General features: G+C 39.3%; 1 protein-coding gene across 5 annotated transcripts; it reads right to left on the minus strand.

Annotated features, from left to right (window-relative positions):
* Positions 1 to 1,278: 1,278 nt before the first annotated feature.
* On the minus strand, positions 1,279 to 21,765 carry LOC143892535 (dihydroxy-acid dehydratase, chloroplastic-like). 5 transcript variants are annotated; one of them, XM_077397236.1, is made up of 13 exons: positions 20,632 to 21,762; positions 18,191 to 18,262; positions 13,253 to 13,398; positions 12,901 to 13,095; positions 12,704 to 12,815; positions 12,513 to 12,582; positions 12,353 to 12,411; positions 12,140 to 12,263; positions 11,959 to 12,029; positions 11,437 to 11,538; positions 10,741 to 10,821; positions 1,707 to 1,865; positions 1,279 to 1,593 (listed from the first exon to the last, which is right to left on the minus strand). In XM_077397236.1, the coding sequence occupies exons 1-13, from the start codon at positions 21,064 to 21,066 to the stop codon at positions 1,543 to 1,545; spliced, it is 1,677 nt and encodes a 558-aa protein (XP_077253351.1). In that variant the 5' UTR covers positions 21,067 to 21,762; the 3' UTR covers positions 1,279 to 1,542. The 5 variants fall into 5 exon arrangements, 4 of the variants coding, with proteins under 4 accessions (XP_077253351.1, XP_077253352.1, XP_077253354.1 ...); XM_077397237.1 differs by having other exon boundaries at positions 20,669 to 20,804; XR_013255538.1 differs by lacking the exon at positions 1,279 to 1,593 and adding an exon at positions 4,280 to 4,771 and having other exon boundaries at positions 1,726 to 1,865; positions 20,632 to 21,765.
* Positions 21,766 to 22,745: the final 980 nt, after the last annotated feature.

A 22,745-nucleotide genomic window follows, 5' to 3' on the forward strand; every position in this document is an offset into this window, starting at 1 on the left:
CAAACCATAGAGGTAATAGCAATAGCTGTCATACTATAGCATGGTGGATCGAAGATAAGGCCCTATTCGTTTTAGACTATGAGAAACAGAGTCCAAAACTGATTATTGTTATCAAATTCGCATTTAATTTTGAGTCTAAAACTGACTATTGGAGTGATTTTGAGGCTAATAATCAGTTTTGGAACCAAAATCAATTCTCAAATATTCAAAATGAACCGGGCCTAAAACAATGAACCTTCATTTTCAGTTGAAAGCATCAGGAATAACAAGGACAGTATGGTGCATTTCCACGAATTAGATTGATTATTGATCTAGACTGCCACCCATTGTGTTGATAGTGATACCATGGTTTTATATTTCGTTCGTTCGGTACCAGTTTCGGTCTCAGCCGAAATCCGGTAAACGTAAAAAAATATCATTTTATTATTTACCTAATTTCAGCCGAAATTTCATAATATTTCTATTTTTTTTAAAAGATAATCAATTTCTAAAAATTTCGGGCTAAAATTCTGGTTTCAGCCAAAATTTAAAACCATGGTAAATACTAGGGGTGGACATGATTCCGGTTCGAACCAAGGAACCGAACCGAACCAGCACATATGGTTTGGTTCGGTTCCATATTTATATGGTTGGGTTCCGATTTTGATATCCTGGAACAGATGGAAATTCGGTTCGGTTCTGGGTTTGGGATCCCGGAACCAAAAACCGAACCGAGAACCGACCCTCACCTTAAAACCCAATGCCTCATCGCTTTGCCTTTAAAATTTTAATTCACCCCCCAAATTTGTGCTTGATTATTCCAAATTTGTGCATGTTTGTAGGTCGTATATAATTTTTGCATTGCTCAAATTTGTGCAAATTCGTGGCTGATTATTCCAAATTCGTGCATGTTAGTTTTTGTAGTTCATAAATAAACAGGACCGAACCGATTATAAATATGATTAGGCAATATATCTACATTTGGTGAAGGTTGGGAAAACCCCGAACCGATTATATATGGTTCTGGTTCGGTTCGGTTCCAAACATATATGGTTTGGTTCTAGTTCCAATTTCAGGGAACCGATTATATATGGTTCGGTTCTGGGTATACCCCAAAACCGAACCGAACCATGTCCACCCCTAAATACTGGCATATCTCCATTTTAAATGCAAAAACAAGTGCCAAAATCAAGGAAGGTACAACTATCAGCTCCCTCTAACACCATTAATACTGTTCTTCCAGGAAGTTTTAAGTAGGGCAAAGCATATATAACTCTGATGAACAACACAGCAGGCACGTCAGAAATCTTCTTCCATAATTTATGTTTACAAGTCAACTTAACATCAGAAATCTTCTTCCAAAATTTATATCTTATTCAAAATAATTTTTTTTTTTTTATTTGAGTTAATATTCAAAATAGTATATTAAGACAATAAAAAACTTTCACAATCCCATTTACCGCTAAAACTACAGTCCGACGACGCCAAAAATGGAAGAGTTTGGCATGGGGGATTGTTGCATACCACATAAGCCGACATTTCAGTTAAGTCGTCTATCCTCTTTTACTCATCAGTCACACATCCTTTTGAAGCGGGTTGCACATTCTTGATGTACTGAAAAACTGTGACAGATCCTTTTTCATCTTACGAACAAATGCAGCACAGGCAAAAATACTAACTAACTAGTGATTGTTATCAGAGAAGGGCTATATAGGGTATTTACAGACCTTGTATAGAACTCCTGAGCTAGCCTTGTATTGGGGTGCAACCCATTTCTTTCTTCTCTCTGCTAACTCCTCGTCCGTCAATTGAACATCCATCAGTCTCTTTTGAACGTCAATTGTGATTATGTCCCCATTCTGAACCAAAGCAATTGGCCCGCCATCCTGCAACGGATCCATCCATTTCTCAAGAAAATGTAATCACGAGTTTTAAGTAATATGGCTTTTAAATAAAGATTTTGCCACATGAATGTCTGTGTGTGTCTTCATATCCATGTAGTCGATAAATAAGGATTATGGTGTGTTGTTTGGTGAATCCAAGAGTGGCGCATTGCATATTTGACTCAAACTATAGTTGCCAGAGTGAGAAGCAATATGGGAAGTAAAAGCAAGAAACAATGGGTTTAGAAAAGAAAAGTTTGGGAAGCTATGTGTTCAAGAGTTTAGAAAAGAAAAATTTGCAAGAAGCAAGTTTTAAAGAAAATAAATAAGGAAAAATGTAAGAAGCCTCATTAGACATCCCATTTTGTTAGGATCGGATTAATGATAGGTTGCCGCGAGAATGAATCCTATGATGAGTCCCGAAGCTTCTCTAGTCTTTCTCTCAATGTCTCTCTCAATATTTCTCTACATTTCAAGAACACTAAGTCAACAAAACACCAAGACACCCAGCAACCAAGCCTACATCCAGAACCATCCGAGTTCACCAAAATCTTTCGACCGAGACCTGAATTGGTCAAGCAGAGGTCCCAAGGATCAAAACCCTTAAGCCCGATAGCACAGCACCCGCCTTTTACGGCAACACAAGATCCTAAATATCCAATCACCAAAACTCGGCAAAAACTCCACCAAAAGCCATTTCTCTGAGAACTGGAAACCACTCTTTCGGTCACCAGAAACCACTTGGGAACCGGAAACCACTTTTGGCTATCAAGAACAACTTCTTGAGAACCAAAAGACCTTGTCAGCAACCAGGAACCCGAAACCACCAATCGGGAACCCAAAACCCATACCCGGAAACCACTTTTCGGGATACACCCCCCCCCCCCCCCCCCCCCCCCCCCCACACACACACACACACATCCACCTTCCCTTGCGATTTTGGACCCCTCACCAGCAAAACCGCAAGGAAGGTCCCCAAAATCTCAGCCTGCGATTTTGAGGGTCCAAACGCTATATAAAGCCCACCCCTCCCCCCTCTCTCATTTATCACTTCTCCATCCCTCTTTCACCCCATTTACAATTTTGCTCTGGTTCCCCCCCCCCCCCCCCTCCTTTTGATATCAACACCCCTTTAGCCTTTTGTAACTGATGCACTGGAAAATGCGCAAAAGCTTCGAATTCTTTCTAAAATTTTCAAAATTTGGGCAGATCTTGCACTTTGGTGATCTTCTTGATGATAACTTCAAGAAACTCAAAAATCTTGCAAGGAGATGCAAGATTTCTATAACCCTTGAAAACTACAAGGTTAGGGATGAGAAGAATAGGGAAAAAACTGGAATTTCGGCCTTCAATTCTCTATTCTACAAGCAAAACTTAGGAGATTCTAGTAGAAATTTCAGCTCAAGCTAAAAAGTTCCCACTAAAACCTACCTAATTTTCAGATCAAGATCTGAGATTTTTATTTCCAATTCAAACAAAGGTCCTTACAGATGGAGGGAAAAGTCCCTTTTCTAGACCACTTACATGTAAAATGACCTAATTACCCCTAAGTAAAGGAAAATGACTAAAAAGTAAGTAGCAACAAAATAACCAAACCACCCCTAGTCTATGATTTGTGGACACAGACACGACTGTCGCGTCTCGACACGGACACGGGGTGACGGACACGTCAAACTCCCAAAATTTAAAAACGGGGACACGGCTAAAAATAGAAAGTACATATACTCATGATTTGTGGACAAGGATTCGTGTGCCGAGTTTCGCCCAAGTTTCGACACGGATACGAGGAATCTGACATGGAAACCCCTAAAAAACTAGAAATAGTGTCACACTCATACACATAGATACATATAAGTTGCTAACAGTTCTCGTAGCATATCTAAAAGTGTCTAAAGGAGTGTCGACACGTGTGGACACGGGTGTCGTGTCGTGTCGACACGACACGTGTGTCGGCAATAAATTCGAAGTGTCGGCCAAATCATAGCTCCTAGTGAAGTAAAATGACATAAAATGACTCATTAACTAGTCTAATGACTAAACTACCCTACTACATAGGAAAGTAGTACAAATGACAAAAGCACACAAAGGAAAACTACATTAGGGAGAAAATATGGGCTGATGTAGTAAATCCAGGGGATGCTCCTGCAACAAACTCCCCTTCTTGAAAGAACTCATCCCCGAGTTCCCCATCAGCCTCGCCAATGCGGAAGCCCGCCTGGGTCAAATACGTAAATGAATCACTGTAGCAGTAGGAGCAATAACCCATCGAAGGCGCCCGTCTATAAATAAGCCAATAATTCACATGGAAATAGCATGAAATGCATGCAATGCAATGATGCAGATATATCATCAAAGAAGATCCACAAATATGAAAACCTTTCATGATTAGCATAGAAGCTGGAAAGATCGGCACGTACTCTTCTTCGGCTGGCACGATAACTGGAGTCAACACCAATCCAAGACAATCGTCAATAAGGACATGGTCTTGGGGACTAGAATCTGCTGTCTCGATAAAAAGCTCATCAACATGCTCAATCTGGACATTCAATGTGGAATCAATATTAGCACTTTGCTCAATGAGGTGCTCCTGCTCTCCATGCACTAACAATGCATCATCAATGACTACACTCTCTAGCTCGCATCAGCATCAGCAGATAACCAAGGACAACACACTCGTCACTAGCATCATGGCTCTCTAGTTGTGGATGTCCGTCACCATCATCTTTTTGCACTAGCATGGGCTGATTTTGCTTTCAACTCTAGCATCTCGTCGAATTTTTGGTTCATACGCTGGAATACTGCCAACAATCCTTCTTGTATCCTCCTCTCGCCTTCCACAAACTGCGCAAGGAACTGGTTGTAATCTGAATAACTTGTTGCCGTATCAAATTGCTTTCAAACTCCTATACCTGTAGTGTAGAAGTAACATTCAAGTCTTAAATTTCAACTACTCTTGATGAATGAATTTGATTTCAACAAATGAGATCAGAACTATATCCTTTGCACTAACAGGGCTATTCTCTGAGAATAAACCAACATATAAGATTTCCAATTCATATAGCTCATTCCCATTCCAACTCCTTGAAATTAAGAGTCAAATGAATGGCTGGACAGCCGGATGCTTCGGTTGAACCAATTAGCCTCAGTGATTAAATGACACAATTCAATGTAGAAAAAGCACTCCAAGAAATAGGCATAAGCAATGATGGTCAGTTTCTTTAGAAACTTGTTGAAGCCTCTTTTCAATGGTGGTAAAAAATACTAACAGGTTTTCTCTTCTTCACTTACAGGCTATCATTATGTGAGAAAACATCACTCGGCACATCATCATCAATACCACATCATCAATTGAGAGTTGGTGCTGCCATTCATTAAGAGTTTTCACACTAATCAACCCAAGTTACCCAACACATGTCAATCAGCTTTGGCAATATGTAAAACAATGACAAGTGTCACTTTGCTTTACCCATTGACTACAAATGGCATCAAGAGCATCCATGAAATGCTTTAAGTTCAAGGTTTCTATATGTAATCTCCTTAGTATACTCAAGTTGAATAGAGCCAAGAGCAATTAATCCCAACCACACAATCAATAGCTTGTTGTAGAAACAACCTGATGAACCAATCTTTGTGGAATGTTCTCTCTTGCAATTCCTCAACCTGACTAGCGATTCTTCAACCTGAGTACAGGCCTACCTTGAACCTTTCAAACTTAGACATTGACATTGTCTCTGGATCAAACATGCAATAGTATAGAACTACCATACAAAAGAAAAAAGCCTCTTTATAGACATTCCATAGCAGCAAGATTCAGCCTAAAAGATTGGAAGAATCACACAAAATTTCTGGTTTCTAATTGCTAACAAAAAAAATATGGATTTCTGCAGGAAAATGCATTCGATTGTGAGGTCTTGGTTTGTGGAATTACGACAGCCCTAAGCAAACTCATCCGAGATCTTGTAGCTCTAGATGGTAGGATATCTCATGTAGCATTTATAGAGTAAATTTGAAAAAAATTCGAGAAAATAGGAGCCTCAATTGTCGATTAGCTACAATCTGAGTTAAAACTCCTGCAATTTCATGTAAATCCTGTAAAGGCCAGTTTCAAAATATTTGAGGAAGCTTTTTCAGCTCCAGATCTGAGAGAAACTTTCCAAGAATTCAGATTTAAAGCCTGAATGTGTGGTTCTCCGGTGTCTGACCAGAAAAATTGTAATCTGAAGTCTTTCTTACCAAGTTTTATCAGATCTTAGATAATTCTTCACCAAAACCAAAAGGATATTGAAGAATGTGAAATGAACTTACAGATCGTTGAACTAAATTCGTAGCAAGGGGAAAGAAAATTCAAGTGCGGCAGCAGAAAACATAATTCTATGACAGTTCTTGAAATTGCCAGTCTTCTTCACCGAAAAATCTTCAAATTTTGAACTGGTTTTTGTTTTATGCTACCAGATCGGCTTAAATTAAGGAATTTCAGCAGCCTAAGCTCTGATACCAATTTGATGCAGCAGAAAATGCGCAAAAGCTTCGAATTCTTTCTAAAATTTTCAAATTTTGGGCAGATCTTGCACTTGGGTGATCTTCTTGATGATAACTCCATGAAACTCAAAAAATCTTGCAAGGAGATGCAAGATTTCTATAAGCCTTGCAAACTACAAGGTTAGGGATGAGAAGAATAGGGGAAAAACTGGAATTCCAGCCTTCAATTCTCTATTCTACAAGCAAAACTAAGGAGATTCTAGTAGAAATTTCAGCTCAAGCTAAAAAGCTCCCACCAAAACCTAACTTTCAGATCTAGATCTGAGATTTTTATTTCCAATTGAAACAAAGGTCCTTACAAATGGAGGGAAAAGCTCCTTTTATAGACCAGTTACACGTAAAATGGCCTAATTACCCCTAAGTAAAGGAAAATGACTAAAAAGTGCATAACTCAACTCAACTCAACTAAGCCTTTGTCCCAAACTAGCTGGGTCGGCTAATGAATCCTTTAGAAAATTTTCAAGAAGAAGGTGAAAGGGTCTACCCGGCTCAAAATGACTAAGTCTACTCTTGACACTATTTGGGTCTGTCTGGTCATTTTCTTCCATTCTATCATATCCAAGGTCATGTTCTCTGTTATGTTCCTAGCCCTCAAAGTCTTTCCTCACTGTTTCTACCCAAGTTGTTTTCGGTCTGCCCCTACCTCTTTTTACTCCATCAACTTGGCACCAGTCACTTCTTCTCACTGGCGCATCCAAGGGGCCTACGTTGGATATGCCCAAACCATCTTAGGCGGCGACTCATGCTGTGAGGGGCATTCTTTCGAGAGTTCCTTGGTAGAGCTCTCCTTCACGTGTGGAGATCTTAGCGGAATGACGGGAATCTCGTATCCTCGCCCACCTTACTCGGGATCGGGGTCCACAGGCTGGCGACTCTGCTGGGGAGTTCTTGAAACATTGCCTAACTCTGATAAAATGCCATTTTAATTAATTTTCAAGAAATTTGGGCCAAAATCATTTTAAATGGGAACTTTTTTCGTTAGAAATCCAGGGGCACCAAATAACTGTGATAAAACAAGGGCTCACACACCCACTCTCATCCCTGCATATATATTCATGTTTTGTGGTTACTTTTCTGCTATGGTTTGTTGTGGATGTGCTATCAGATTACCTATTTCGGAGAGATACTATCAGCAGGAGCCACGAGAGCTAACCCGCTCTCACTCAGGCATCACCGCACCCATAGTATACTCTCTCATCTTCTCCTCGATTGGTGCCACCCCCACCTTTTTACGGATGTCTTCATTTTTAATTCAATCTAACCTTGTGTGGCCGCACATCCATCTAAATATTCGCATCTCCGCTACACTCATCTTATGCACATGCTGCTTCTTGGTGGCCCAATATTTAAAAGGGAAGGACGAAGATGATTAATAGTAAAAATCAATATTGAAAAGACTTGTGACCACGTTGATTGGAGCATGTTGGAATATATTCAGCAAAAGATGGGATTCGGTGTTAAATGGAGTAGATGGATGATGGCATGCGTATCTACAGCTTCCTTCTCAATTATACTGAACGGGGTTGCAAAAGAATAATTTAGAAGCTCAAGGGGCCTTAGACAGGGAGACCCCTTGTCACCATATTTATTTATTATGGTTGTGAAAATGCTAAGCTTGATGTTCACCAGAGCTGAATCAAAGGAACTCATAAAGGGATTGAAACCGAGTCGCAACTCCCAACCTGTAAGTCACCTCTAGTTTGCTGATGACACCCCCATGTTCATTGAAGACGATAGGTCATCTGCTGCAAATCTTAAGAAAATAGTCAGATGGTTTGAAATTGCATCGGGTCTGAAGACCAATTCCTCTAAAAGTAGTTAGCTGGTATCAATGTTGAACAGGAGATGATATCAAGTTATGCACAGATCATTGGTTGTAGAGAAAAGAAATTGTTGATTAAATATCTCGACCTACCGTGGGGTACAGCATACCTAAAGCCTCACAGTGGGTTCCTGTTATAGAAAGAATCGAGAGAAAGTTGACTTCCTGGAAAAAGAAATTTCTTTCTTTCAGGGGTCGAATTACACTGAGTATAGCCGTGTTAGCGAATATGCCTGTCTATTTTAAGTCACTCTTCAAGATTCCGGCGAAAGTCGTGCAAAGGATAGAAAAGCTGCAAAGAGATTTCTTGTGGGCGAGGGACGGGAAGAACAAAAAATTAAAACATCTAATTCGGTGGAAGAAAGTGTCCAGATTGAAGAAACGAGGAGATTTGGGTATTGGCAAAATTAGATTAAGGAATAAATCTCTATTGGCCAAGTGGCTATGGCGTTGGGGTGAAGAGAAGAAAGCATTGTGGCACCGAATCATTGGAGATAAGTATGGAAACGAATGGGGAGATTGGTAATCTGAGGACAGGGAAAGGATCGGGTGCTTGGCAATCGATTTGTTCAGTGCATGATTGTTTCACCCCCCTTCGTCAGATTTTGTGTTGGTGTAGGCGATACGGTCAGATTCTGGAGTGATCTATAGGTGGGGGATATTCCGCTTAATCTCAAATTCCCCAGCTTGTGTACACTGGCAATCGATGGCAATGATAGGATATATGATTATCTAATATGCCACAGTGAAGAATGAAGGGGTTTTTATGACATCCGTGTGCGGAGAAACCTGAAAGATGAAGAAATTGTAAGCTTCGAGGAACTGTTACAAACCCTGAATTCCGTTTAATGTTCTCCTTTCATTTTGTGTGATAGAGTGTGGGATCCCGATCCCGAAGGATGTTTCACTGTGAGATCTTTCTTCTCCGTCCTACTCGACGGAAATCGTAAGTCAAAGCGGCGCCATCATTTGGAAGTCGCAGGCACCCCCCTAGGGAGGTGGCTTTCACTTGGACTGCAATCCATAAAGTCATAAATACCTGTGAGAAGCTGAAGCAAAGAAATTTTCACCTTGCAAAATGGTGTATTATGCGCAAAGGGGCGGAGGAAAGCGTTGACCACCTGCTTCTACAATGTCTGTTTGCATACCGAGCTTGTTACACCACCTTGAGTGCCTTTGGTATTAAGTGGGTATTTTAGAAAGGCATCTAAGTTGTGGGGGGTGCCCCCTTTGGTGACATCGGACAGAAGCTATGGAAGATGCTGCCCTACGCCATCACGTGGAACATTGGGAAGGAAAGAAACTCAAGGATATTTCAGGATAAGCAGAGAGATATCAAATGGGTATGCCTGCAAATCAAAATTGAGTTAATCACTTGGGCTACTGCAAAAAATGGAATTCCGTACAGTGTGGATGAGTTTCTCCGACACTAGCATGATGTAATTTGGGAACGTAAGATTATGGATAAGGCCTCACCCAAATGGAAACAACCACTGCCGGGGAATTACAAGCTAGATTTTGATGGTAGTGTTGTTGGAAATCCTGGAAAGGCCAGAATTGGTGGTGCAATCAGTGATTCAAATGGGACAATTCTGATGTCCTATTCGAGATCTGCGGGCCTTTGCGACGCTAACGAAACTGAATTTCGAGCTCTTCTTTTCGGCTTGAAATGGCTTATCGCTAATAAGCAGGGGCCACTTCTAGTCGAGGGTGATTCGTCCAACACAAACGCATGGGCAACCGGCAAATCCAAAGGGCCAAGGCGAATCCGACCTCTCATCATGGAAATCAGGGACTTAATTCGGATGATCAATCCTTCGATTGAACACACGAGATAGTCTGCAAATGAAACTACTGATGATCTTGCAAAAGCTGGCGTATTATTGGATTCTATGTCCATTATTGTTGCTGAAGTGTCGAGATAATATGGGTTGTGTAATCCCCACGCGGGTGTTACTACTGCTGTACTTGCGAGTTTGGGGGACTTCTTGTCCCCCTCCTGGGTTTTTTCTATATTAATAAAGTCATCTCTTAAAAAAATTTATTGCTTTTGCTCCACCAATTTTGATAGTTTGCATCTGTCTGATCCCAATGTCCCTGCCCAACATGGATACAGATAGTTGCTTTTGATCCACTTACTACCAAGGACCGATTTAGATTTCATGATATTAAGAAGTGAGTTGGTTACATTATTAGACTAAGGAGTGACGAGGAAATTACAGGGCTTCTATAGTAGAATCTCTTAGATAGGCAACCCTTCCATTCACTACAACGGAGTAAGTATTTTGATCCTGTGTGACAGCACAGAAGATTCGTGACATGTGAGAGCGTGGTTGAATGGTGTGAATGGTCAAAATGGTCTGGTAAATAAGTACAGTTGCACAGCTCACAGTTGTCATCCCCACCACATAACATAAGCTAAGGCCTGCAATTCTCTGTAAGTTGCTATCTGGGTAGTAGAAAGTAATTTTGAGACACAAGAATAAGTCAAAACCAGTAAACAAAACATTAAAATACCTGAGCTTCAGGGCAAATATGGCCAACAACATATCCATGTGAGTCTTCTGAAAGTCTACCATCAGTCAACAAGGCCACATCCTGCAGTATTTAAAGCAACTTATCAAAAAAAAAAAAAAAATTTGGAATAGAACAAAAAACATTCAGTTCAGCCAAACCGAAAAAAAAAAAAAAAAGATAGAAATTTTTTGGACCCATGGCAAAATGACTGTATAGTAACTAGCAACTCTTATCCTGTCAATCTTTCACAGGAAAATGCAAGGCTAAGAAACATATATGTATGCTCATGACCAACTAGCGTTTGTGACGAATACCAGGTAAATCAAATTTTTAACATAAATTATTGTTCAATACCAAGGTGTCTTGCTACAAAAAACACAGCAAGTACTTCATTTGGTAAATCACGGGAAGAGTAATCAATACCCACTTGTAACAAGGGCCAAATCACCGTTTAAAAACTCATCTCGCATCACTCATAGATTCACCCAAGTAGACTCGATTTTGGCCCGAAAACTCTTTTCACTTGTCTGAGTTAATGAAAAACTGATTTCGTCAATCATAAACTCACCCGAGTCGACTTAGCTCTACCTTGGCCAATTTCTTGTCTCATTATGAGTTTTTAAACACTGGGCTAAACTAGTGATCATTGATCACAAACAAAAAAGAAATAACTTGCTACAGGTTGAATGAGGATACCTTCCCAATTCCAGCCCCCATTATAGCACTTGTTGATGCTAGCATTTCAGGCATGCCAGGTCCACCCTTCGGTCCCTCTCCTCTAATAACAACAACTTTGCCCTGGAACATATAGATAATGTAAGAATTTGAATTAGTCTAAGATAAAGTTCCCTCTCCACAAATAAAACCTTTTCCTTGACAAGGCATGTGGGACATGCATTCTTTTCTGTATTTTTTCTGGTGCGAAATGATTTTACGTCATCTACCAGGGTACTGGGCCACTGGCTACAAGCATGTAAATGGCAAGCTGCCAGCCAAGCCAAATGTGAAGTTGTCTACATTCTTTGAAATAGCATTACTGCTAGAAACTCTAAAGCGATCAACTGAGAGATCTTCAGCCAACACACTATCAGTTTGGCTGGTGCAGCACCCACTCATAATTAATTAATCTAACAGAAATATACTCTAATAAAGTAACTAAAGTTGAAGCACCTTTTCACATATAGAGGGTTTACAAATGCCAAATCAGATATCCAATACCTTGAAGATCGTAGGGTTTTCTGAGATAGCTGCTAACATTGACTCCTCGCCTTCAAAAACAAGAGCAGGACCTGCCAAGCATATGCCGACACTATCCAATTGTTTCTGAAATGATACAATACATAATAATCGCAGAGATCAAGAGATACCAAGAAGGTAGAAATGGTATAGAATACAGCACCAGAGAAATATATGTCTTCATTCCTAGTAATCTTTGCCACGGAGCCCTCTGGTGCTATATTGCCATAAAATATCTGGATGGGGGCTGTTGACTTGATGGGGTCTTCTATTGGTCTTATTATTTGCTGGAAAGTAACAAAATAGAAACCTTCATATTCAAATTGTGCAGGACTCATATCTAAGAACCTAAAGTGTTACAAATTTACTATCTTACCTGACCTTCAGCCAAAGTAGGGTAAAATATTGCTTCTCTTGCCAATGTACCAGTCGTGACTATATTTAAATTTTATAAAGTTAGCATTTAGAAATAAGATCAAGGGGTAGATGAACAATATTATCAAGGAGTGAAACATCCACCAATTTACTATGCATACCAGTTATGCAATCCCCATCTAAAAGCCCTTGCTCCAAAAGATAGCGCATGACTGCAGGTGTTCCACCAATCTATAACAAAAAAATTTATCAGCCAATCATGAGAATCCACAAGCTATGTAATATAAGAAAACATTAGAAAGATATGCAAAATGATAGAAATTAAATTCCTCGGCATTCATATTCTACCGACCTTGTGTAAATCCTCCATGACAAATTTTCCACCAGGCTTTAGATCTGCAAGAAAAGGAACCCCATCACTAACCTTCTGAAAATCATCAAGAGTCAATTCCAGACCCACGGACCTGCAAAGGCACAAGCATCACCAATTACTGCAACTGTATTAGACAAAGGTCTCCATATATATGGAAAAAACATAGTGAACCCTACCTAGCAATAGCAATCAAATCCAGCACGGCATTGGTAGATCCACCAAGGGCCATAACAAGAATCATTGCGTTGCGCAATGATTTTTGTGTGATAATGTCTCGCGGTTTCAAATCCAATTCTATCAATTGCTTGAGATCATAGGCATCTGATTCGATATCACACAACTTAAACGACTCTGCTTTTTGTGTTGAAGAGCTTTACAATATATGAAAACAAGGATTAAAATAAGAATCGGAACAAAAAGCTCAATCGGTGGGTACAAAACTTGAATTCAAAAATAGAGTTTCAAGAAGGACAAAGAAATGTTAAATCTTAATGTCTACAAAAAACCCTGCTTGGACAAAATTTCTACTTGTAAGGAGCTGACATTCCCATCGCCTCAATTGCAAAAGCCATTGGATTAGATGTGTACATGCCACCACAAGCCCCTGCTCCAGGGCAGGGATTCCGAATAATATTATTTCTCTGATCAACACTGATAACGAGGTCTCCATAGTCCTACAAAGCGTACCAACAACCCCAAGGAATGAATTGCAAGGCTTGGAAATATTGCTCAAGAAAGCAATGATGAATAATGAAAAAGCAGTAATCTTGAGTCCAAAAAATAGAAATGGAAGTTCCTTTATTCTTGTTTCTTTGAGTGACACTAGAAAGGGGAAAATGGGCAGATACTGTTTCTCCTCAAATCTGCCCATTTTTTCCCTCCACAAATGGAAGAGTTAGGATGATCCAATGGAGCTGATTTTTTGTAGACACCCCATCCATGATAGGGACTTCTAAATGAATGCTTTGGATTCCAACCCCCCCCCCCCCCCCCCCCCCAACACACAACAATGTGGGCCCATACCTGTTTTTGAGCTCGAGCTCAGAAACACTATTATGAGCTCAAAAACACCATTTAAATATATTGAGAGAGAGAGAGAGAGGAAAATGATTGTGCGCTCGAGTGCATATAGCTTATATGCGCTCAAGTGCCCAAAACTCATGTGGGCCAACATTCTTAGGATGATCCAAAGAATCAATCTGAAAGGCCCTTGCATAGATAGGGTAAGTACAAAAAATCAGCTCCATAGGATCATTCTAACCAATCCAAAAGTGGAGGGTAAAATGGGCAAACATTGTTTCTCCACAAATCTGCCCATTTGCCCTCCACTTTTGGAAGGGGTTAGGATGATCCTATGGAGCTGATTTTTGTACACACCCTATCTATGTAAGGGCCTTGCAAATGAATGGTTTGGATCACCACAAAAAATGTGGGACCCATGTGTTTGCGCCCTTGAGCGCATATAAGCTATATGCGCTCGAGCGCACAATCATTTTCCTCACACACACACACACACACACACACACACACACACACATATATATATATATATATATATATATATATATATATATATATGAGGAAAGGGTTCCTGCACTCGAGTGCAGGAAACAAGGGCGGGGTTGCATTGTTGGGGTGATCCTAAGCATTCATTTGAATGGATGGGGTGTGTACCAAAAATCAGCTCCATTGGATCATCATAGGGTGTCCATTTGTGGGGGTGAATTGACAGATATTGTTTGTCCACTAATCTGCCCATTTTTTCACCCCACAAATGTACCCCCTAAGATGATCCAACGGAGCTGTTTTTGGTGGACACCCTATCCATGAAAGGGCCTTCCAAATGAATGCTTTGGATCCCCCCAACAATGTGGACCCACCCCTGTTTTTGCACCCAAACGCAGATAAGCTTATCTGCGCTCGAGTGCAGAAACCCTTTACTCTCTCTCTCTCTCTCTCTCTCTCTCTCTCTCTCTCTCTCTCTCTCTCTCTCTCTCTCTCTCTCTCTCTCTCTCATTTGATGAGCCCTGGCATAGATAGGGTGTGCCCAAAAAATCAGCTCCATAGGATCATCCTAGCCCTTTGATTTGTGGAGGTTAAAAATGGACAGTGGAGGTTAAAAACATAGTGAGCCCACGTTGTTTTGATTATCCAAAGCATTCATTTGATGGGCCCTAACATAGATAGGATGTGCCTAAAAAATCATCTCCATAGGACCATCCTAACCCTTCGATTTATGGAGGTTAAAATGAACGCTTATAAACTCCACAAATCTGTCCATTTTTAACCTCCACAAATCAAAGGGTTAGGATGATCCTATGCAACTGATTTTTTAGGCACACCCTATCTATGCAAGGCCTATCAAATGAATGTTTTGGATTATCCAAATAATGTGGGACCACTGTGTTTTTTGGTCGGCGGACTAGAGAAGCTTCTCTAGTCAGCCGACTAGAAAAACTTTCCTCATATGTATATATACACACACACACACACACACATGTCATGTTAGCTACATCGTCGGTGTGAATTTTTTGGTAATCCATCTAAAAAACATCTTAATTTATCGCATGAGACATGGACTGATGAAATTATAGACCAGTTTGACACAACAAATGGTACCATAATCAAGAAAAACAGAAACTAATATTTGAGTGACAAAGATCATTCTATGGCAATACAATAGGGTACCCACATATCGGAATGACAAAAAATCAAAACTGCATCGCCTGATACATGGTGTATCTGCTGATACGGGATCGATACGACCAATATGAGACCGCTGTGGGATCCGTATCGTGTCATATACTCATATTCAATACCTTGAACTTCATTTTTTCACCCTTTGAGTTTTTTATAGAATAGAGAAGAGTGTTAAGTGGTCAGCGGTTGAGAGGCAACTAGCGTTCAGATATTCACTATTGTCCTCTTCTATTGAACATTGTCCCAATCTGTTTTCCCAGTCCATTATACTCTATAATCAAGATCGATCGTTTTACAGAACGTATGGGAGAACCTTTGGAGATCATAATGAAATGAACCCTAGACCTGGTCGTGATAATACCTTTCTTAATGGATGATCGAATAAGACTTCTCTTCATCACAAGATTGAACGGATCTACAGTATACACCCGAGAGACCTCCACACTCCTAGGTAAATCTGACGACCATGAGCGACACATCAACCAACTCAATTTTACTAACAAAATTTAAAAAGGCAATAATGCTCGGAGTGACTTTTCTACATTTTTTGAGCATTTTATAGTTTATCACTAGATCCATAGGCATACTACATTGTTTGATTGTCTTATATATTTAAGAGGCTATTTTTATCAAGTCATGCATGCTTTTATGTTTCTCTTCATTTTATTTATTTTTTAATTTATTTAATTTGCATATTGTATTGTTTGATTGTGTTATATATTTAAAAATAATGATATGGTAACCGAGTTGAGGACAGGGAGTGTAACCGAACAAATACCCTCTTCACACATAAGCAATCTTGGTTCCTTTTTTGGCTTTTTTCCTTAAATGGAAAACTAATCCTCCCATGCCATGTGGCATATAGGGATTTGTTCAATTCCACTCTCGTTCTTCGTAGTGGCACTTGTAGGCTAGACTTATCAAGTCATGCAAGCTTTTATTCATTTTATTTATTTCTTTTACATATTAATATTCTATTTTTAATTGTTACAAGATCTACATGTTATGGAGCATGATCTATGTGTTCATTTTTGTGAACTTATTTTACTTTTTTTACCCCTTTCATCATTTTTGAACCCCTTTCATCATTTTTGACATTTTGTTTTTGATGTTTTAGAAACTTTGACCTACATTTGTGTATAAGCGTGTTCTTATATATTTTGCTATTTTCTTAACTCTGAGACAGACCTATGAGTATTTTTGTAGTTATGTTAGCATTTTACCAATGTAAATATTTTTAGCATTTATTTGATATTTTCTTTAGTTAAAATAATTGTTTAGACACTATTAGTTCATGTAGTAATTAAATTAAAAAAACATGAAATAAGCAGACAGACCTGCCGATAATAGACTGATCAAAGAAGTAAAAATCTAATAAATCATGTTCAAATTATCAAGTTATAATATTAGTTCAAGTAAAAATGCCAAAAAAATATTAGTCAACAGAACAATGAGTCAAAACATTGCATATAGGTCTGTTTTTTAACCTTGAGAATCTGTATCACCTGATTTACAGGCATATCACCGATATGTATTGTTTCGGCATATCACCGATATGTACCCTTTTTTTAACCTTGCTCATGCCCAGTATAAATCTTCATGTATTATATTCTATATGCTATAAAATTTTACATTTAGGAAAAGCTTACTGTTTCTAAGAAGATTTATACATTGGAACTTATTCGAGTACCAACCCATAAGAAGACAGAAGTGGATATAAAACTAAAGTGCGTCTACATAAGGGTATTCCAAAAACGGGGATTTGAAGCATTGCCTTCATTGCAAGTCTCTCACTTTTCATACACGACCTCAATGAATAAACGTTTGAAATGCTTTTGTACAACTCTGAAAAAGAAATACTTCATTAAATCTACTTAATACGGGAAAACCAAGTAGCATTTGCTTCCAACTTCTGTTTTCTCATGATTAAGGATCACAGGAGCTGCAAAGAAATAACATATGGATATGAAATTTTAGACAAATGAGGATTAAAGGCTCTATATTAGTGAAGAGATGAAATCATGGCTCAGGTTAAAGCAGATGTAAAGATACGTGGAACAAAAATAAAATAAAAAAGAAAGAAAGAAACATGAGTGCATCATGATATTGTAGACATTAAAGAACTGACAATGTGAAGCTTAAAAGTCCAAAAAGTGACATGCGGTTCAGCCATTCATATCAAATTTACCAAATGGCAAATGAATGTGCATACTGAAACTATATCGTGGACAGAATTGCCTTGAACGCGACCGGACTGCATAAAATTTAGATACAATAAATGCATGACTTTGACAGCCAGCAGTTCGAACCAATTAGTTATAACTTATGAGAAGAGAGAAAACACCTAACCCCTATTACACCTTGGGATAAAAATAAGCATTCACTGAATTAACAACATAAGGAATACAAGAAAAAAGGTGAGCTAGGTCAGATGTAAAAGCTTGAAACAAGTTTTAGCTCATCGAAAAAATATTTGAATTCTGCAGATGTTACTATGCTAATAATGCACACACATAAACCACTTCCATCTGCAGGAAAATTATCTGGACCGGCAAAATGGCAAGTATTACTTTCAAAATTTACATAACATAGTACTTTTTTCCCCTGTTTTGTAAGGCTAGTTTCCAGTCATTAAGATTCCTTGGTAAGCGAACAAAATCATGGAGACTTAGAAAAATTAAAAGGTCATAATCCTGAATTCCAAAAGTCCCAAAAATGAAGGTAGAAGGCAAGTCATCTGTGTACAACATTTCCTAAAACACTAACCTTAATAGTTCCACCATAGTGCATGATACTGGGTAGATTTATCCGTCCCATTGCCATAATTGTACCTGAAATCTGTAGACGAGCAAATTAAGATTCAAAATGCACGTTTCAACGTAACACAAACTGCACCATAGGGATGGGTGGTAGGCTTTAGGGAAAGAAAAAAGAGAAAAACAAGATAGTTTTCAACTTTTCATCACTCATCAAAATATTATTGAAATGGAAAAGAAGCATGCTTTGTCAAGACAACCTCAAAACATGAAGGCAATCCAAATTTTGATTATTGATTTAGAGAGCATTATTACTGGCAAAATCAAATGTCAAAAGGATTAATACATTGAGTTCACATGCTAGGCAAGTAATGTTACACAGGTACGTGTAAACACTTGAACAAAAGAATCACAATTGCAGCAACAATTCAAGTGCAATGACTAATGAAAAAATAACTTTATGAAATTGTTTTGCAAACAAGTAGAAAAAGGGAAATGAGGCCTGCATAAAAGATAAATCATATTTGGACATCGAAAGATTTGAAACCAAAAGTGAGTCCTTAGAGGTTAGCGTGTTTAACTTTGGATATTTGAGACCTGAATAGACGATTCTCTCCCAAGTATGTTCACGTCCGTCATAGTACTAATGGGATGGTGGATTAGAAACAGGAGGGAATGACATGGAGATTTTATGCATTGGAGTGTTCTCACTCTTGGGTAGTGCTGGGGACAACCTCACCCCTATTTGTTCTCAACTTCTCATTATTTTCTTTTCAATAAATGTTTCCCTTATTTCTGAAAGAAAACGAATAAGGGATAGTAATAAGCAATTCATTTATCACCAAAAAAGTTAAGTACAACCTAGAAGAACAGTCGGTTCACATAGAAAATTCGTTTCAGCCCAAAATACAGTGTTATGCTATTAAGAGAAGAGCAGCCAGTTCACATTGAAAGCTTGCAGTGACTCAAGTGCCACAAAATTGTGGAGCGTACTTGACTGTCAAGCAAACCAAATTCAATAAGCATCAATGTGACAGACTATATTTGAAAGATGGACCCCAAGCTAAAGAGACGTCAGTTATGGTAAATCTCTGCCCATGTTGTAACCTCCTTTGATTTTTTTAATAAATGCTTCCTTCTTGTTGAGAAAAGAAAATTATGAAATAGGGCACACTGAATAGTTAACAATCGGAACATTTACTTGGGGTTCATAGTACACTACATAGTTAACAATCAGAACGTTTACTTGGGGTTTATAGTACACTACATAGTTAACAATCAGAAAGTTTACTTGGGGTTCATACACAAACAAAAGCATGAGCTTTCAGATAAACGATAGGATATTAGTCACTTAGACTCATTGCAAAAAGTTTATATTTAAGTCCAGTATCCCCCATAGTACGGGTAGCAGGGAGAGGTGATACATGCAGTACATAGATTTCAGAGAACTGAATTAATTGGCTGGGATTAGTCATTGGAGTGTTGGCTTCTACAATCTTATATTCCTACATGGTACGAGAAGGGGATGGGGTAAATCAAATCCGTTTGCATTTATAATCGATGATCTACCTTAGCATCCAAATTGCAATGTTGTGTTCTGTGGAACCTCTTTCAGTCAATCAAACCAGTTATGGGTTTCTCTTTCATTTTCCAATTTAACAGAAGACATCGAGCCAGACCTTTACCAAAAACAGATTGAGTCCAGAAAACTGATAATCTCCAAAACTTTAGCAGTTCATGGAACAAAATGCAAGCCAACATCTGCTAGTAATTTATCAAAAACTGCCACCCACAGCAGTCTCTGAAATTCAGTAGCCGGTCCAAAAAGCATCTCTAGTTCGACACATAGGTGCCCTTTACGCAGACTAGACTCTGTTGCTAATAATGATTGTTGCAATATCAGAAAGAAAGAAGTTCTCAGCAGAACCAAACCTGAGGGCCTTGTCTCTCTTTTTTTCCTAAACCCTAAGCCTGAGAGATTTTTCAATGAACAAGTACCCTAAAAAATATCACACACTAGAGCAGAACCAAACCTACTCCCTACTCTCTGTTAAGAGAAAGTCTCTACTAGTACCCTGTCATCACTCATCATCACCACGGCCCAACATCTATAAAACTTGAAACTTCCAACACTTAATTTTGCTTTCCATGGTTTTCACGTATTTTTTCAGTAACTGCACCATGACATAACCTAATCCTACTTCCTTAATTACCATAAAACACCTTGCATTGAAAAATAGAATCAACAAAGCTTCCCACAAACTTCAATTACACCCCAGACTAATGTTACAAATTGACATCTCTCCCATTGCCCAGCAAAAAAATCAAATTAACAATAAAAACATAAAAAACAACAACGAATTTTTAAAAAAATGAAACAGAAAACACAAAACACTGGACCAAAAAAATAGAGAGAATAGGGTTTAGGGTTTAAGAAAGAAAAGATGTTACATTTTTGTCAAAGCCAATAGATAAGTTGGCGTCGTACCACTGTTCACTCATAACAGCTTCAATTTCATCCGCAATTTGATCCCTAGTCCCCATAGAAATAAAATCACTAACCCCAACCGTGTTAAACCTAAAACCATGCATTCCACACTTCCAAACCGCCCCTCCGGCAGCCTTGGCAAGGTGCACGAGGAGGCTGTTACGAGTGCAACCCTCGTAAACAACGGAGGAGATGCCGACACGGTAATTTTGGAATTTCAGACAGTAAGAGTTTCCTGGGGATTTGAATTGGTAACTGTAATTGCAGAAACTTTTGAGAAGGTGAGGGGGATTTGGGATTTGGGATTTGGCTTCTGTGTTTACACCAGAGAAACTGGCACGGGAAAGGAATAAGGAGTGATTTGGGCGTGGACGGGCTAAGAAGGCTAAGACCTGCATGGTGGCTGCAAAATGCTTCGTATCTAGATGGCCGTTTTTGTATGCTTCAAGCCACGGATTTTACCGTATTTTGAGAGGATTAGCTTCTCAAAGATCACGTTGAAGAGGAGATCGGCTTGTTTAGGGTTCTGCAAGAGAAGCTATTAAGGGCTTTTGCAAGAAAAAAATAAGTCTTTTTGCAGAGGATTAGGTTGTCGGATATCACGATGAGGAGTTGGGCTTGTTTAGGGTTCTGCCAAGAGAAGTTAAGGCCTGTTAGGGGGGAAAAAGTCTTCAACTTTGCCTGATTTGCAGAGGGTTAGCTTATCAAAGATCACGTTGAAGAGGAGATCGGCTTGTTTAGGGTTCTGCCAAGAGAAGCTAAAGGTCTGCTAGGGTTTTTGAAAGAAAAAAAATAAGCCTTTTTGCAGAGGATTAGGTTGTCGGAGATCACGTTGAGGAGTTGGGCTTGTTTAGGGTTCTGCCAAGAGAAAGCTAAGGGCTGCCAGGGCTTTTGGAAGGAAAAAAAAATAAAGGGTCTTCAACTTTGCCTGATATGCAGAGGATTAGCTTGTCAGAGATCACGTGTAAGAGGAGATCGGCTTGTTTAGGGCTCTGCGAGAAGCTAAATGGCTCCTAGGATTTTTGCAAGAGTGGAAGAATAAAAAAAGGGTTTTGCTAAGGCACTCGTTAGGGAGCATTAAAAGCTCTAATTTTGTACTCGTTTTTAGATGGCAGCCCGTCTTTTCCCACGTTCATTAAATGCCCGCTACTTTTGTCAACATCAAGAAAAAATTGAAGCTTTAGAGGGGTGTCTATATCAAAAACAGCTTTCTATTATTAGCATAGTTAAATAGTAAGAATAGTTGCTTTAATATCGACACTCCTCAAAAGCATCTCTTTTCTTACCCCTACCTATTAAAGAGAGGAGTGCCCATATCAAAACAAAAGTGGGTCTCCCATATATATATATATATATATATATATATATATATATATATATATATATATATATATATATATAGCTGGATCATATTCTACGGGAGTTTTCTACCGGAGTGAAAGGTGAGACCAGGGACGGAGCCAGGGGGGTCGAGAGGGGCACTTGACCCCCCGCCCCTCGGTTTTTGCCAAAAAAAATTCTGCATTTAGGGTTTGGATAGGTCCAATTTAGGAAGCCGGATTTTTGTTCCTTTTTCCTGAATGAAAAGTTAGCGGCTTAGTGGGAGGGCTTTTGGTCCCAATAGACCTAGCAAACAGGTGGGTCGGGTCGGGTCGACCCACGGGTCATGCGGGTGCGAGTCACACAGGTTGAGGGTCAAAATGCCCCGCATTCCTACGGGTCAGCAACCAAGTAACCCATACCTAGTGCGGGTGGGTCGGGTCGACCTGCGGGTTACCCACATGTTTTTCCAAAACAGAGTTTTTATTGGGCGGTGATAAATTCACCCCCTTCTATGTATGAATTCACCCCCTAATTTGCAAAATGGACGGTACAGCCTACACCATAGGATGATCCAAACCGTCCATTGATGGGCCACAACGTAAATAGATCGTGACCCAAAAATATTGCCATAGGACGATCTCAACCGTTCGATCTGTAGAAGTTTCCATATTTTCAGTCCCTCTTCAGATCGGAGGGTTAGAATCATCCTATCCTAATGATTTTTTGGGCACAACCTATTTACATTATGGCCCAT

Source organism: Tasmannia lanceolata, unplaced genomic scaffold, assembly GCF_043159265.1.
Source record: "Tasmannia lanceolata isolate RefF3 unplaced genomic scaffold, GAP_Taslan_0.1 ptg000015l, whole genome shotgun sequence".
Lineage (NCBI taxonomy): Eukaryota > Viridiplantae > Streptophyta > Magnoliopsida > Canellales > Winteraceae > Tasmannia > Tasmannia lanceolata.

What these genes read in the sequence shown, in the direction of transcription:
- LOC143892535 (XM_077397236.1), bottom strand. Translation starts at nt 21,066, where the DNA reads ATGCAGGTCTTAGCCTTCTTAGCCCGTCCACGCCCAAATCACTCCTTA. An exon ending in GGAATGTCAGCTCCTTACAA is followed by an intron (nt 13,096 to 13,252) that starts GTAGAAATTTTG and finishes TATATTGTAAAG; the next exon opens with CTCTTCAACACAAAAAGCAG. An exon ending in TGAAGACATATATTTCTCTG is followed by an intron (nt 12,030 to 12,139) that starts GTGCTGTATTCT and finishes TATGCTTGGCAG; the next exon opens with GTCCTGCTCTTGTTTTTGAA.